A 17,333-nucleotide genomic window follows, 5' to 3' on the forward strand; every position below is an offset into this window, starting at 1 on the left:
CCCTCCTTCAGCCGCGTGATCACTTGTCTCCCAAATCCCACACAGGGGTCCTGTTGCCTTTTCCGTCCCGTTCCTGTCCTCAGTGCCGTGCCCACCCCTGCTCCCCCCATTTTGCTCCCGCTGTCTGCCTTGCCACGCTTCCCTCTGCAAGCACACTCCTCTGCTATTCCCAGCCATGAGCCCTTCCCGGCTCGGCAGAACCTCCAGACCCTCCTCCTCCCGCTGGCGATGGGGAGGGTGGCTGGGCGGGCCCGGGGGCCGCTCCAGGTGCCGGGGCCGCGGCGTTGCCGGGCGACGGGCGGCCGCTGTCGCTCCCTCCGCGCTGCTCTCCCGTTCTCCCCGCAGCCCAGCGGCCCCGGCCCGGCCCGCAGGTACGAGCCGGCCCGGGGGGAGAGAGGGAGAGAGCGGTGGGAGGTGTGGGTGTGTGGTGGGCGTGGGGCTGAGTTCCCCTCCTTACCCTGGGCTTGTGCACCCGGCTTTAAGGGGCGTTGAAAAAAGGCCGTCGTGGTGACCACGGTGGTCGGTGTGGGACACGCTGGACTGGAGCGGGACATATTGACTGGTGTGGGACACCTCCAATGCATCCCAGAGTTTGAAGACCCCACCAAAGTACGTGCATCACTGTAGCAATCCAGCCAACGTGCAGGTGGAAAGCACCTGAGGTCTGAGACTGAAAGTCTCTGTTTATGTCAGTGTTGGCAATGAATCTGGGAGATGTAACAGCGTGTTTAAATTTTATGTTTTGGTGGAGTTCTAAGGAGAACAAAGTTGATGAATAAATAGTCCCGGGCAGGTGTATGTTGTAAAAGTATTCCCAGGTATATCACGCTGAGAGAACGTGGCTCCTCCGTGGTGCCTCCTCAGCTTCTCGTGAAGGGCTGAAGAGACTCACCAGTGCCAAGCTTATGGGCTTTAAGCTTTGTTCAGCTTCTTGCAGAAAGGGCTGAGGTGTGGTCCCTGTCCTGCTCATGACCACTCTGTGGTATGGAAAATGATTTGGAAATGAACTTGCTTTACCCACTCATAGTTTTTAGCAGTCAGTAATTAGTTAATTGGATATCTCCAGCTGTCCCTTTGTCCTGTCTGTGAGGCCTGTACTATCCTTGCTCTGCACCTGTCTTCTATAGCTATTGATTCCTGATATGAATGTTCCTGCTCACCTACTATTTTCCATTTTGACTGCTTTTACATAGCAACATTTTCTGACAACTGATACAGTGAAAGTATGCTAAATGTTGACATTAACCTTTTATCCCATGCTACCCCAATGGCAATGTTTTCTCTAACACAGAATCAACTTACTCCTACCAGGAAATCAGTGTTCTTTTTGTTCAGTAAAAAACTTTTTTTCCCCCAACTATGTAGATTCTTCTCTATCAAGTCCTTCACCTTCTCATGGTCTCTTTGGGAACTGTAATGAGTTACACTTTCATTAAGCTCTTCTAGGCTCCACTGCTTCGTGTCCTGTTCCACTTTTAAGCCCTATTGAACATGGACTTCTGCTGCTACAGTGAATAAAGTATTTCTTTTTATTAATTGTTAAATGCTCAGAATCTCTTGGGTTTGTTTTGGTTTTTGTTCTCTTGGATATTGTGTTCTTACTGTTGTTTTAGCAGGACATGGAACAATTAAATAACACTATGAGCACCTGTCAGTCAAGATAAATGAAGATAAGCAGCTGTGACTACTAAATTAAAATCTCTGTAGGAGAGGAATGGCAAATGATGCAGAACAGCAGTGGCATTGGAAGAAAAGGTAAAGTAATTTCAAATGTACAAATGACTGAAAATGTCTCAGAATTTTTTAAAATTACGCTCCCATTTAATGGCATTCTTTTTCTTCATGTTATTTTTTCTGGTTTCAATTCACCTAAAATTTTGGATTAAAACTACAGTGTTCAGGCATGTCAGATTTCAGAGTTGCTGGCATTAACAGGTTTTGTTATGGAGGTTGTGGTGATTTTTTTTCCTGGACTTTGTGTTCTCTCTCTTGGCTTTACCACTGAGAATGACTATGCTCCTGGGGGTCTGACCTCTCAAGGGATTGATATATGGATACATCTACCCGTGAGCAGCTCAGTTTGCTATTTGTACACTGCTGTCAGTGAAAGAACAGGCTCTGCCCATGGCCTGGGATGCCATCAGCCTGTTCTTACACCATTCAAGGGACCTGATCCTATATAAAGCAGGGTGCTTATTTCATGTGAGACCAGATGTGAGTTTAGCACTGGACTGGAATGATATTATTGATGATGATGCATGTGCTTTTCTAACTGAAGTTCCTTAGGGTACACAGTTAAAGAAATCACATTTATCCTCAATGTTTGAAGTAGTATAAAAGTGCAGCAACATAGTAACATATCATATTTATACCATAAATCTGGGATCACTATGTTTGTTGCTAATGGGAATGGATGAATATTTATTTGTGAGGAATTATGAGGAGGTTATTTTTTTCAATTGGAAAATTCATGAGCTTTTCACAGAAATTAATTATTTAGATATATCTGCATAATTTTAGTTTGCTAAAATAATGGTTATTGTTTTTATACTTTCTATGGAGTCACATGTGGGCTTGAAAAAAAATTGCAAGCAAAACCTATTTTATATCAGTAGGGTCACAAGTACTTGCTATAATACAAATCAGAAGACCAGACTTGCCATGGCAGATGCAATAAATACTAGTGTGTCTGCATTAAAAGGAAAAGACTGTGGACCCTGGCTAGTTCAAAGAAACATTATCTGATATTAAAAAAAAATAAATTCAGAAAGCACACGTTTCTTTGACTACAGCTTCTCACATCTGGAAGCAGTATTCAAAGTATAGCAAACTGTCTGTTTATCTTGCATATTTTACATCTTTAATTCTAAATTAATTTTTAGAACGGAGTCCTAAAACTACTTTGGTTTTCTTTTTTTCTGTTTTTTCAGTGTTCCTAACATACGTGGTGATTGGGCCTGGGTTTGCTTTATTTTAATGGAGTATCCACCCAAGTTCAAAGTGGGGAAAAGAAAAATATAGAATGAAGGGGCTTAAGTAAATTATTGTTACTTGGGAAAGAGCGTTCAGCTATTGTGTTTGTTATCTGAAAATATAATCTTGCAGCTGGTAAAACAGACAAACAGTGTTAAAACTTCTGAGAATAGGAATTAAAAACAGTGGAGGTTCATGTACTGTCTCTATGGCCATATCTTGAATCTTATGTGCAAAGTTGATCATCCTGGAGGGTAAATGGCAGAACTGAAATTCTTGCCATGAAATTCTTCAGAGAGAAGAGGAGATGAAATGAGATTATGCAAAAGAAAGCTATAACTTAAAGAATGGCATGGACAGTTGGATGTATCCTCCACAATTTTAACTGCTGTTGACCTAATTTCTAATTTTAGCCTCCAAGCAACCTATGCCTGTCTTCCACAATTTAAATAAATATAATGCAAAAATGCACTTTCTCAGTTTTTAAAACTGCTTCCTGATAAAATTTCTGTGTCTACTTTAGTCATTGGATGACTATTTGTCATGTCTGGAAACATGACAAATAATTGCTTCCCCATACACCTCCCCAGCTGTTGGACACAGCTCACCTTTTGGACTGGGAGATACTGATTGCCAGAAGTTACAGCAGCATGCCAGGGCAAGGATCACTTTGGACTACCTCTGCTCCTGATACTGTTCTGATACTGTTTCTAAAGGGTCTGTTTCTGACTACAGTAGTTAGCTGGAGATCTGCCTTGGCCCAGCAGGACAGTTATGATGCCGCCTCATCAGTAGCCCAAACTGATTTCTCAAGGTCCTTTTCACTGTGAGTCTTCTGCCCTTGCTGAAATTTTGGCAATGTCTGTTACTAAATAAGCTCCTGTGGCATCATCCACTGTTCACTATTTTTCTACAAGTTCATCTAAAACCTATCTCTTTTTATACAATCTGTCCCATGTGGGCAACACACCGGAAATCAGAAACTTCCCAGCCGCTCTTCAAACGGCTTTGCAGGCCAGGAAGGAATCTCTTGCTTCAAATAGCTTAATTACCAAACAAAATGGACTGAAAATTGTTTGAGGACAACCAGAGTATGTTGAAACTCAGAAATGCCATATATGATGCATTTTCATCCTGCGTAGAAGTTTGTATTTCAAAAGGCTCATAAATGCAATGCAATAGTAGCTGGGAAAAAAAGGTCTGGTTTTTTTGTCCTTTTCTTAGCTGAAATCTGGAAATGCTGCTAAATGGTGGATACTTTAAAGTGCTGTGAAGACCAAAACCATAGAGTTTTTTTTCTCTGCAGCTTTGGACTGTCATTTAGTTCTGAGTCCATGGGTTAGAATATATTTGTTCATCTTGAAAAGATACTGATTCTTGCTTTGCTTACATCCTTTCTTAGTATGTCTAGTAACATGCCTAGCATCTGAATTTTTAAGTAAATGCTGAATTATGCCTTTTAAATGCAAGGAAATTAAATACATCTTCCTGTGACATTTGCATTTAAGGCAGGATCTGTGTGTGTGACAAGCACAGATACGTTGATTCCTGCGTACCTTGTCATTAGCTATCCATGACAGGACCCCTGCATAAGGATGAGAGGATTTTAACTAGACCAGCCTCGTTTCTCCCTTGTTTAACATCTGGACACTGTTGGATAAAAGCTTGTGGCCATGGAGGGCCAAATCTGGTTTCCTGATCTCTGGCTACCTTGATAAAATGGTGAGGGACTTACTGTTATCTAGTCCACTGAAACAATCCTAAGTGCGTTTGGCAACCTGCTGAGAGTGAAGGCGTTGGTACCTTGGAGCTCTGTTTTTCCATAACCCTTGTTGTTCACCAGCTATCCCCACATCCTGCTCTCTGCTTTGCTTTTCTAGGGCTCATTGTGGGGACAGATAGCAGAAGAGTGTCTTGAGACATTTTCTTAACAGCAAGAAGTTCACCTGTATATGAAAAAAACCACTCAATCTGTAGCATCTTGCAGTTTCATCTAATGATTTAGATAATCCATACTCATCTATAGCCACTGTCTGGAGACTTGCACTGCAGAGAGAATCAATGATCATTTGTAGCCAGACAGAAATTACCACTGACCCCCTTCCACCACAGGACTCTAAAAACTAAAACCAATTGATTGGACTTCGGTTTATTTTTTCTTTGACATGTAATAGAACCATATAATAGAGAGTGATCTGCTTTTATATCATGCTATGAGGACATTTTGTTGAGCAATGCACTGAGAGCAGGTAGTGGGTGTGCAGCTGCAGTGGGAGCTGCAGGTTGTGCCCTGGCTGGGGAGCATGGTGGGAGCCCCAGGCAAGGGGCCCTGACCTGGTGCTGACCCTTTGCACCACAGAGGGCAGAGGGACCTGTGGCACCGGCCAGGTGACCGGGGACTTGGACACAGCAGGAGCCGAGGACTCAGCAGGGAGACCCCAGACTGTCACAGGCATGGAGGGTACAAACCCCAGGGATTCCTTTGTTGAGGGTCTGTCCCTAAAGGCACCAGCTCCAGCTGTTTCTGCATTACTGTGCCATGATTAAATTATTTTAAGGATCCAGACATCTGCTGTGGGAAACCCAGGGTTGGGCTGGCAAGGAAACCCTGTCTGATTGTGTGAGTGTGGAGTGTGCAGGGAGCCAAGAGGGGCACCTGTGGGATCACTGGAGCCACCCACTCTGAAGGGACTTTGGTCCTGGATGGTAAGAAGGGGAAGTTCCCTTAAAAATTTTGGCAAGCTAGCTCCAGAATTATTTAATATAGGGGTATTTCCAGCTCATATGATAAAACATTTTTCATCACCCTGCTCAGCAGGATCTCAGGGGGAAAGTCTTATATATGCAATTGTAATTATGAAATTAGTATATTTATATATCTACATGGAATCTGTAGATATACAAAGGATAAATGGATGACATTTAAAGGCATTGCCTTTTTATTATTACTGTTATGTTTTCAAAGAATATTAGACATCTTTTATCCCAATGGTGTCTGGGTTGGTAGCATGCATTTTTTTCTCTGGGATCACTGCTGCTTTGAGTGACAGCACAGTCTGAACTCAGCTCCATGCATGGGGGTATCACAAAGTCCAAAAAGCTCCCAAGAGCTTTTCCTGAGGAGTCTGTGGGACACAGATCCCAAGGCTCACCTGCCATGGTTGTGGTAATTATAGAGCAGGATTTATATGTAATAGCAAAGAACTGTCAGAACACTCTTACAGCTTTTGAAACCATAAATGAGGAAGGTAAACAAATGAGATAAGTCAGTACACTTGCTTTGTCTGCACATTCAGATGCTTGAACCAAGGCCTCAAATTGAACAGTTACCCAAAAATATCATTGTGAGCATTCGAGTCATTCAGTGTCTTTAAAGTCAGTGAATTTTTAATTATATCAAGTGGGATATTGTTATCTTAATATTTCAGCTTTCTCTTAAAAGCTTTTTTTCTTTAGTGGGGCACAGAAGCAGAATATTTATGAATGCTCTTTATAGTGTTTGCATGATCCCTTGATATTAATGTAGCATTACTGAAGTAGTTGTTACCTTGTTCTGCTTAACAAAACCGGAAGATTAAAATCAGACTGTTTAGTCATACACACACACACAAAAAAGTCATATTAATAACAGGACTGGTGTTTTATTTTTCAGCTTTCTAGAAGTTGCACCTGCTAAAATAGACTGATGTGTTGCAGGATGCTTTATATTACATGAATGTTGCAGGAACTGTTTTTGCCATTATGGGTGGATTATTGTAACAGTAGTTTCCTGATGACATCATAGTAAATTCCAGCTGCCCAAACAGTTATTTTCCAGATGAGGTTATCTGCAGTGCACTTGCACAAAATTACACTTTAAAAGGGCACTCATAGTTCCCTTGGGACTTGTAAACCAAACGTTTTGTCAAATCCGTAGTAAATACAGAATTCTTTGTTTTCGTTCTGTGTCAGTGGTAACAGTATGGGCACCACTGTAATTTGTGATTCTGAATTAAACAGACAAAAATTATATCACGCAAGACAAGAGAAATGGAAGTCTGCAGTGCAAGCTTCCTGTCATAGAGAGATGGATAGCACAGTGGTTCTCAAATGGGGTTTTTTTCTAGAGAAATTTTTGTCTGGTGACATACAGATAAGGGCTCAGAAGTTGCAGTACCCCCACTGAAATGTCACCTTTCCTGTCCAGTGAAGGCATGAGTAGCCACAGAGCAGGAGGGGATGCTGGTTGAGAAGCTGGACTAAGGCAGTAGAGATTCCATTTTGTATGGGATGTTAATATATAGAGGTATATGCCTTTTCTAGAGTAATTCTCGATTAATTGCTGTTGTTTGGGGATTTCTTTTGGTTTTAAACAGTAAGTTAATTGCTTGGACAAGCTCTTTAGGTAATGTTGTGAAGGCTGCATTAGAAATTATCATGCCTAGTCACACAATTCAGAGGTTCTTTCCTGGTCTTAAGAAGCTGTAATTAATATTGAATCAAACATTTGAATTTGAAATGTGTATTAATATATATTTAATGAAGAATACAGAATCCTATCTCTGACTCTTCGATAAATCTTGTAGCAGAAAAATAAAATCTTGGAGTCTTACCAGTTAGTCAGACCCTAAGAACATCAAATAACTGTTCTCTGCCAATTTCTTTCTAGCAAATTACGGTATTCTGAGGGGATTTTAAATAACATGTTGTTCCAAGGATCATTTAATTTTAATAATGGTCTTTATTACTGGTATTTATATACGTTGAAAATGTCCTGCAGTTTTTAATGAACTGTCAGAACATGTCTGTGAATTGAATAGCTTACCATGATCACACACACTTGCTTGGGTAAGGAGAGTGGCAGCAGTGGAGAAAGTTGGCAAATTAACTCTTTGTAGAATTCAGAATCTTCCATCTCACTGTTCTGGTCATTGATTTCGCCTGCACTCAATGATTATTTGCTTCTAGTTATCCACACACATAAGAGTCTGCCAAGTTAAGACTTCTGATGCAAATCCTGCAAAAGCTACTTTATTGGTTTCCTTCATTCTTTTATTCTTCTCATTGTTCACAGGCACTATAAAACTCCATTATTTCCCAGCCATTTTCTCTTCCCCTGACACACTCATGTGCCTACTGGCATTGCTCTGCTGTCCCACGGGATTCGCTGCAGGTTTGTGCTAGGTGCAGTTAGGTTCCATCCTTGCGGGTGCCACAAAGCACAGCAGGAATGGTTCTGTTCAGCACATAGATCCAATATATATCCAATGCAGCCATCTTCTCCATGAGGGAAATCTTCAGATTTGTGGATTTTCAGACCTCTTCAGTGACACCAAAAGTCTTTCCAGTCCCTGTAAGCTGTCCCACTGAAGCTAAAATTAGTTTGGGTCAGTGTTGGCTTGTCCTGTGCATTTGGCAGAGCCTTAGGTTTATCAGATGGACCTGATGAAAATGAGCAATGTGACTGCTGTGTCTCTAGGAGGACAAATTTTGTGCCAGGCCCCTTTCTTGCTCCTACACAGTGCTGGAGATTTCAGAGGTTCCTGGATTTTACAAAAGATTGGCACCTCACCACTAGAATTCCTGCACTCTTGATTTTTCTACAATCTCATTTTGAGCATGTTATTTTGATCCGTGTTCAGGAGGAGATTCTTTATTCCCTGGAGAAAGCTTTGAAGTGATAGAAACATGTAAAAAAATAGTTTTGCTTGCTGACAATAATTCAGCTTGATCCCAAACAATTTGTAATGAAAATACTTTTCTCCTCACTAATCCAATGTTACAATAATTACAAGAGCAGATCAATAGCAGGAAGTATAAAACAAAGTATTACTTCAGATATTAAGCCACAAATTGATCTCCCTGTCAAGCCTAAAGTAAATGCTGTATCAACATGTTTCAAAGATTTGAGGATGTTCTGAAATGTGGTGGTGATGGCCCAACAGAGGGAGAACAGTAATTTGTTTTATGCAAGCGTGTTAACACTTTGCAGCCCACATCCACAAAATCCTGCTCTTATCTCGTTATGTTTTGCACTCACACATTACATCAGTGTTCTCTGACTATTGCTCCACTTGGCTCTGATAACATATGTGATTATCTCTGGATAATAACAATCCTCACTTGAATTAGAAACAACCACCAGTAGTTGCACACAATCCAATACAAGTCTTGTGCAACTGGCAAAGGATTCCAGAATTTATGTGACAGATATTCTACTCCAAGTCAGGTATTGACCAAGGTAATTCCTTCTTAGGAAAATAATGACAACACCAGAAGATCTTCATCTCACAAAAGGTTCTTTAATTTTCTTGGATAACTGATGACTCTTGCAACTCTATCCTGGCTAAATCATACTGATCTGTTCTAAAGAAAGTAGAGGAAAAAAGTCTGAGAAATTCTAGAATTTGTTAGAAAAAAAACAGGTAAGAGAAATTTCTCTATTATAACTTTACTTGTAAAATGCAAGACACAGTGTTTTTGAGGTCTCTTTTCCCTCCTAATGGGCTGAAGTATGAAAGTTGTCCTTACACTACTGTAGGCATACTGAGGTTTTAGAGCTGCAAGTATCACTACTCAATTCACTTTATGGTGGTTCTGTTGTAAGCCAGTAAGAAAGTTTGAAAGGAGTTGTGTGACTCTGAAGAATTTGTGTTGAACATACTTCTTAGGCATTGAATATTCTGTAGCTTAGGTGTAGCACATTGGAGCAGTCAGCTTCTCCTGTAGGAGTGCTTGCCAGGTAGGTGCAGTGACCTGGAAAAAATAGGGTTTGCTTTCTATGGGCTTCTTCTGGCCTGATGAGTCTACAGAAGGAGCACTTAGGAATCAGAGGGTTTGGTTCTTCCCTTCCTAATGTAGGAGATTCTGCAGGAAGAGGTTTGGTGTGTCATCAAGTTTTTGTTGCTGTTTTTGTTTGGATAAGGGCTGCTATTTTTCCTGACAGTACTAAGTCCTTTGAATTTCCTTTTCTTGTGCAAGTGAAGAATTTTGACTGGACTTGAGTAGTCAGAGGAAGAAGTCTTTTTGATCCAAACCTCCCTCACCTTCTACCGAGTCAGTCCTCTCAAGTACAGATGATCAGCTGAGCAGCCAGAACTCCTATTTGTCCTAACAGAAGTTACTCTTGTGTTTAACTGTTTATTAGTATGAGGAGGAAGGAAAGTGGTAATTCTCAGGTCTTGGCCACCACTGATGCTTTGTCAGCCAGTTATGATTAGCTTGATCATTTAATTACTTTTCCAGCACTAAGAATAAATATTGCTTCACAGTGGAGAACAGAACAAAACTGCAGGTGTCCCTTCAGCAGAGCAAGACGGCTTTTCTCTAGTCTAGCCTTTTGTTGTTACAGCAGTGTTTCCAGCTGTGACACTTCCTTCTTGCCAAGTAGTAGTAAATAGCTGTATAAATCACAGTAATGCTTGTACCACTTGGGTACAGCAGATTGCTTTTTGACTCTAATGAGTGTACATATGCTTACTCTCATATTTCAAAGTTAATTGTTAATATTTCTGTGAAAGTGATATCTTTGAGAATTGAAGAATGACCACAGTTGAAGTGCTTCGTCTTCAAATTTTGTATTTCATTTCACTTGAAGCATACACAGTTTTGTTTAAATTGTATTTTAAATTTATTTTTTCCAAGACTGTCTTCAAAACTAGAAGTCAGTAGTCATGGCCTGCCTAACCTACAGTCAGTAACAGTGCTGGGATGTTTGATTTAGGACAGCAAATACAGACAGGTTCTGTCCATGCTACCTGCAGGCAGAGCTCAGAATGCTAGAGAGAGGTGGTGGTGTGCCTTGGTACTGGCACTTACAGTCTGGAGTCCAGCAGAGTTTTGCTGAATGTTGTTCACGTTTCTCGAGAGGAGATGGGTAGGTGGGGAGCCTGTGTGGATGGGAAGCTCACTGACACTGGAGAAGGATGAGTGGAGTAGTGAGAAGGCTGGAAAGGACTAGTGCCCTGAGCTGTTTGTTCTTCACTTTCTTCTTTGTACAGAGCTATAGGTATGCCTGGCTTCTTCTATACCTGCGAACAATAGTTTGCTGTTAAAGCTTACACTCAAAGCTGAATGAGGTGTGGGACTCGGGTAGCTCTTGAGGGTGAAGAAAAGGAAGAATATATGTTATGTAATGCATGGCTTTGGGTTTGTGCTGATTAAAGAAACCTGCATCTCCATAGGCATTTTCTGTCTTGCAATAGGAGTCAAAATAGATTTTGCTGACAGGAAAATAATAAATATGGGTAGAAAAATCAGACTGCTTGTTACCCTTTTGTTCAAAGCATGTTGAGATGGACCTGAAGTTGAATCCTGACAGAGTTTCTCATCTGGGCTCATCTGCAGACCAGGAGACTGATTTGAATTGGCAAGGCAACCCAAATCCCATTCCACTGATTAAAGATGATGGAGAGCTGCTTCTGGATGAACATCTTTCCCCTAGGAAACTGGTGAGTAGACATCCAACTTTTTAATGAAGTGAAAGAGGAAAACTGGCATATACAGAGCTGTATTAACCTTCCAACTGCTATTGTACTGATTGTGGATTGTTGCCTCTCTGACATTCAGACTTCTGTGTAAAGTAGATTCTGTCTTATGAAGGTGTATCAAATGTTTGTCCTCCTTTCACCTTGTTTCATATCAAAAGTATTTCCAGCATGAATGTGGCTGTGTTTATTGCCAGGATTCTTGAAGCAGCGTGAAGAAAAGTACGGGTAGCATAATTATACTCTACACAGATCTCACTAATGCCATCTGGAGTACCTTGAATCTTAGCATTAGAAAAAGAATATACATTAACCTTGTTCTAGAGGTTGGAAATGTAACTTTAAAAGCACTTTTTTTTTTCTCTGAGGTAGTGAAATCCTCTGTCCTGCTAAGAAGCAAATTAAAATATTCTGCAAATGATAGAAATACTTTCTATATATGTCAAAGTAGGTGGAATTTCAAAGCATATTTGAAAGCCCTGTTCCTGTTAGACTGGGGGAAATGATTTTGGTGTGCAGCCTGTTGAAAGAGAGTAACATGCTGATATCTTCATGAAAGAATTCACTTTGTGAAAGAATACTTGGTTGCACACAGTATTGTACTTGCTCAAGACTAATTAAGGTTGAAATCCTGTGGGATGTGCAGGAGCTGACCAAACGACGTCACTTTTCCATGCTAAAGGAAGGGAGAGTTGAGAGCAGAACTTGAGGAGAGAGGCTTTCTGTGTTGCAGACCTACAAAAAAAAATCTCTTCCACTGGGGAGCATTTGTGAAAGAAGATGGGGCTGCCAAGGCTGTGGTTCCTGTGCTCCCAACAGACAGGGTGGTGATCACAGTGTCTATAATCCTGCGTGTATCCACTGCGCCAGTGCAGCTTCCGCAGGGAGCGTATTCCAGTCGCAGGTTTACACCACTCCCTAGGCACTCCCTAACTACATTCCATTCACCATTTTGGCCATGTGCTGTAGATTAGAACTATTGTTCCCTTATTAGCCAGGTCTTTTAGTATTTATAAAATGGTTGGAGGTGCAAAAATCCCTTCCTGCAGAGTGGATATATTAAGCATTCTGGAGAAAAATTGCTACATGGTTGTGTGGTCTATGCCATTCACTTTCCTTTGGCTCATGAGAATCTCCAACTACTTCTTGGTCTTTGTTTAAAACCTGGCATAGAATTTGACCAGTCTAATGTGTTTGTGGCCCACAATACCCTGTATAAATCCCATGGGAGCCTCTCAGGTTCGTCTGTATTGTTAGGACATGAACCAAAGCTCATTAAAGTAACCAAAATGGCTGCCCTCTGATTCAACCAACTCTGAATGAAACCCTTAGGAAACTCTTTCTTTGGCATGAAGTTCTCTTTCTCTGCTGCTTTAGTTCACAGCAAATTGTAAGCAGAAAAGTGTGTATAAGGCAATGTTACCCACATCCCATGAAGTTGCTGTTTATTATTGTGTAATTTTTAAAAAATGCAGGTAAGAAGTTAAATAATTGAGTTTTGCCTTTTTTGAGATTCTGGGTTTTAACATTTGTGAGGAATCTCATTTCAAAGATTCTTTTAAATGGAGTACACTGTCCTGCTAATTTTTCTGGACACAGTTATTTCCTGCCCTGGAACCCGACATTTGTGTTGGCATAGCTGGGATACTTCCTGCTCAGAGGAAAAACTACATGACATTGTCAAGGAAACATTTACAGTGTTTATAGCTTGTTTTAATAACATACCCTGTCCATCTATTCTCTGACCTTTATGTTGATCAAATGGAAACCACTGCTGCCATAAATTTACTTCTTCTGGATTTGCAAATGTTCAGAATGTTCAAACATTTAATATGAAACAAGTTTTCACATGCATAATTCTTTAAGGACCCACATGCCATTGACAGTCAAATGGTTTGAAAGGTTGTCTTGCTTAAATCAATACAGTTGCAGTATCTTTTTGATTGTCTTATTGTTGTGAATATTTTAGGAGTTATTGATTGTATCTGTTGAAGTGCTCTGAGAAGGAAACTAACAGTCTTAAAATACAGGCTCTTTAAAGGAAAATTGTTTTACATTCAAATAAGAGCATGGGCCACACTTCTGCAGTGTTGTGTAGGAAATTTTTTGGACACCTTAGGGATGTTCCTGAGGAAGGTTTTTGTTCTGAGATACATACTCGGCTTTACTCCTTGCACTAGCAATGGTCTGTCTTGTACCAGTTCAGTTGGAGTCTGGGGAAGCTGCAAAGTGTAGTTGTGCAGAGTCTGTGAAGATTGGGCACACTGAACTGCAGCCTCATTTCTGCCTGCACATTTGACTCATTTTGCCCTTTTTCCAGGGGGATGGCTGTCTATTTTATAGTGAAACCATTAGCAGTCTCCATTAGCAGTCCACATTATTAAGAACTCTCTAAAACTTGTGACACTTGTGTTCCTTCACTTTTTTATCCACTTGCTGCATTGTTTTCCTCCAAAGAGAGGAAAGTTTGGCTTAGAGCGATTTTTTTTTTTTTTTTTCTCTTTTTTTTTTTTCCCTTTTTGCCTTCTTGGACAGTGTAGAACAAAAGACAACTTCTACAAAACCACTGGACTTGTGCCCATTTTCTTCCTCTCCTTAGTGGATCCCCTCACTTAGACTTTATGCTCATTCACCACAGAGTTTGTGGTCTTCTGTAGCCTTGTTTCAGCGTAACGTTCACTTCAAATCCTGTATGATTCTGTATTTCCATTATGTTAATCACATCTTCTAGTTTCTGCTTGCTGCCAGCTCTCTTGCTGCACTATTGTGTAACATCCTTTTATATTTGAATGTTCTTCATCCAAGCTACAGGTCAAACTCTTTTGATGCAAGGGTTGGTATCATTAGATATCATTTTTATTCTTTTTGCTAGTATCAATATAAATTTTCTGGTGTACTCTTTAATCTTCCTCTATATGAATAGGTACTCTTGTTTTTCCATTTGTACCTGTCCTATTAATATTTCCAGCTTTTTATTTCCCTAGTTATTTTCCTGTTAATATTTCCCCGCTCTGCCCATCCTTATGTATGGTTGTCAGATATTGCAGAATACCAGGGTGAGCAAATTCTCACTTTTTTCTGAAAACTGGCTAACAATGGGCCATTAATTTTTAACTCTGTTAGGGCTGTGACACAGATTTTTCATTAAACTTGGAGAAACTGAAATTAAGGGTGCCACCTGTCTTTAATCACATTTTTATTTTGTTCTATCAACCCCCATCCTCTCCCTGCTGTTTGCAAAGGATCTTTCCCTGACTTCCGCTAAAAGCATTCCACTTCTCAGAAGAAACTCATTTTACAAGGTCAAATGATCTTCCAGACATTGTCACATTATAAAACCCAATCACGTTTGTGTGTGATCTTTTGAGAAGAAAGGAAGTATTCTCTAATTTAGCTTTTTATTGATCCTGCTCCAACTAATCATGTTTTCCAAACTCAGGAACACGTGTTCGGAAGTGGTGTTTAGTTTTGTTGCTCAGGAGGTTAGAGTGTATTTCATATGGTATGCACTCATCCTCACAGGAAAAAGAAAATGTTGGAGGGTCCTGGAACAAAGATTGGATTCTTGCTGAAATGGCTCAATTGTTTCCTTTTTTCTTTTGCAGAAGTTTTCCTCACAGTTGTAAGATAAATGGACTTGAGAGAAAAACTGGACCTCAAGAAAGTGCAGAACCTTGATAAATTAGGTAGAGTAAGGGAATGGAAGTAATGTTCACTTCAAATCCTGTATGTTTCCTGTATGACTGAATTTGGATCTGCTGAATTCTTCATTAGAAATATATAATAATTATTTTCTGAAGTTTGAGGGATCCTCTGGAGGCCTGCCAGTTTGATCTTCTGCTCCAAGCGTAGCTAGTTTCAAAGTTAGATCAGATCGCTCGAGGTAGCGGATAGTGGAGGTAATACTGTGAACTGGAAAGAAATTACAAAGCCTCCTTTAGTTGCAGAGCTTTCCTTTTTCATATGTTCTTCTCCTAACACTAATACCTTTACAGTAGTGAAGGCTTGCAGTTGTTAAATTAGTGTTCATCTGTTGTATTAGTGTTCATCCTGCTAGTTAGGCATCTGATGTTTTACATTCAAATTTTCACATCAGGAAGCTTTATACTTACATGCATGCACGCGCATATGCCTGCTTTTATATGAAAAAACCCAGATATTCATTGACTTACAGCCACCAGTGCTTCAGTAACATAAAATGATATTACAGTCTTGACTTTTCCGTGTTCAGAGACACAATCTTGAGCAATGATTGTAGCTACTGTCTGCACACCTAATTCCGAGATAGGAAAAAGAATTAATGTTGGGGTATAACTTTTTTTCTGTCTCTGTGAGGGAAAGTAAATCCTTAAAACAAATCTAAGCAAAAACTGAGGTAAGAATGTCTATTATCCTGTCCACTCCTGACCTGTGTGTTGACATGTAGCTGAAACTGAGTTTTTTTCCTCCTACAGAAATAGTAAAGGCTATTTCTGGGAGATCAGTAAATCTCCCATCTCATTTCTGGTGCCCTACATGCCCTATGAAGTTTGCAATAGTTAGATTTCCCAGCAATTTGCAACATCAGACCCTTAATACTGGTTTTCAAAAGGTGTCAGAACTGTGAATCCCCAGCATGAGTCAGTGAGACAGCAAGACTAGGCAAGGGCCTGTCCATGTGCATCTGCTGGCATGACTTGGGGGCTTCAGCACAAGAATAAAGACATCTTCACTCATGCATCCACCACTACTTAAATTTCATGTTTACTGCCCTCATCTACACTTCCCATATAAGCCAAGAAAATCTCTTTTCATACCACCTAGCTAATCTCTTCATCTGAGCTGAGAGAAGAATGTATTTATATATGCAGAAAGTAGTGAAATACAGCTAAATATTTTAATTATGGGCATCTCCAGCATTTAGCCCTTTTGAAAGGAAGTTTGCATGTGGGACCGCAGAGAAGTTCTGTTCCCTTTCATTGAAAATTCCTTGGCTTACAATCACTTAAGGCCTATTAATTTGCTAATACTTCCCTTCTTAGAAGAAATATTTTGTCATGCTTTTAGCAACTTCTTTTGTGTGTGTGTGAAGGAGAGATTATAGTTGAGTTGGGAATTTGAAAAAAAAAAGCAATAAACACATGAATGGACATGAATCTAGAATTTGCATACAGGTGTAGTATTCAAAGAGAACAAGCTCACCACTCAGGAATTCCTGTCTTAGCCAAATTAACCAGGATCAGCAAAATAAATGCACAGCTGGAAATATTTCTCTGACAGCTGCACGCAACTTGTTCTCCAGCAACATGCCTCCTTTTCTTAGAGTGTGTGAAAAATTTAGGGAAGAGAGAAGATGTCAGTTGTATACGCCGGTTTTGGCTGAACAGTTATTATTTACCAATTAAGGAATTTACAGATAGTTGCAAGTGGGACTTGAACTGGATTTCCCAGCATCACCAGGTGACTGCTTTGCCAGTTGGGAAGCTCTGCAAGCACAGAAGTATTTCTCAGTTGCAAATTTTTACGGAATGCTTACTGGCTTTTCTTGTCAGTCAGAGGAGAAGCTTTCCAAACCGGTGCGCAGTCCCCAACTGGCCAGACATTTGGCCAGACACTTTGTGTGGTGGGAATGGTTTGTGAGACATCATGGACTTGCTTCTTAAAATACTGGCTAAATCATTTACCAACAGCTTCTGCATAATATGAAAAATAGTTTTATTCCTATTTTGAAGAAGGTAAAAAAATGTGAAGTGAACTTTATTTGTCTTTGTTTTACTTACCCTGTATTCAAAGTATCTTCAAAGACTTGTGCAGTGCTTTACCATGGAAATGTGTGCTTTCAAATAAACAAATTTACAGTGGAGTGTAAAACTGCTGCTAAGAATCAACCTTTCAGGCCACCTTCTTGAACATCAC

The 17,333-nt window shown here is 40.3% G+C and overlaps 1 protein-coding gene across 4 annotated transcripts in view; it reads left to right on the plus strand.

The window, feature by feature from the left end:
* Positions 1-277: 277 nt before the first annotated feature.
* LRRC56 (leucine rich repeat containing 56) overlaps positions 278-17,333 on the plus strand; it is a 58,987-nt gene continuing 41,931 nt past the window's right edge. Inside the window, exons 1-4 of one of the 4 annotated variants that reach the window (XM_010402731.2) lie at positions 284-371; positions 484-609; positions 1,617-1,755; positions 11,238-11,402. In XM_010402731.2, the coding sequence (XP_010401033.1) occupies positions 11,247-11,402 (156 nt within the window). In that variant the 5' untranslated portion in view covers positions 284-371; positions 484-609; positions 1,617-1,755; positions 11,238-11,246. Of the gene's footprint in view, positions 372-483; positions 610-1,613; positions 1,756-11,237; positions 11,403-17,333 lie in introns of all 4 variants that reach the window. The other 3 variants (XM_010402992.2, XM_010402796.2, XM_010402917.2) reach the window with 3 other exon arrangements.

Source organism: Corvus cornix, chromosome 5, assembly GCF_000738735.6.
Source record: "Corvus cornix cornix isolate S_Up_H32 chromosome 5, ASM73873v5, whole genome shotgun sequence".
Taxonomy (NCBI): domain Eukaryota; kingdom Metazoa; phylum Chordata; class Aves; order Passeriformes; family Corvidae; genus Corvus; species Corvus cornix.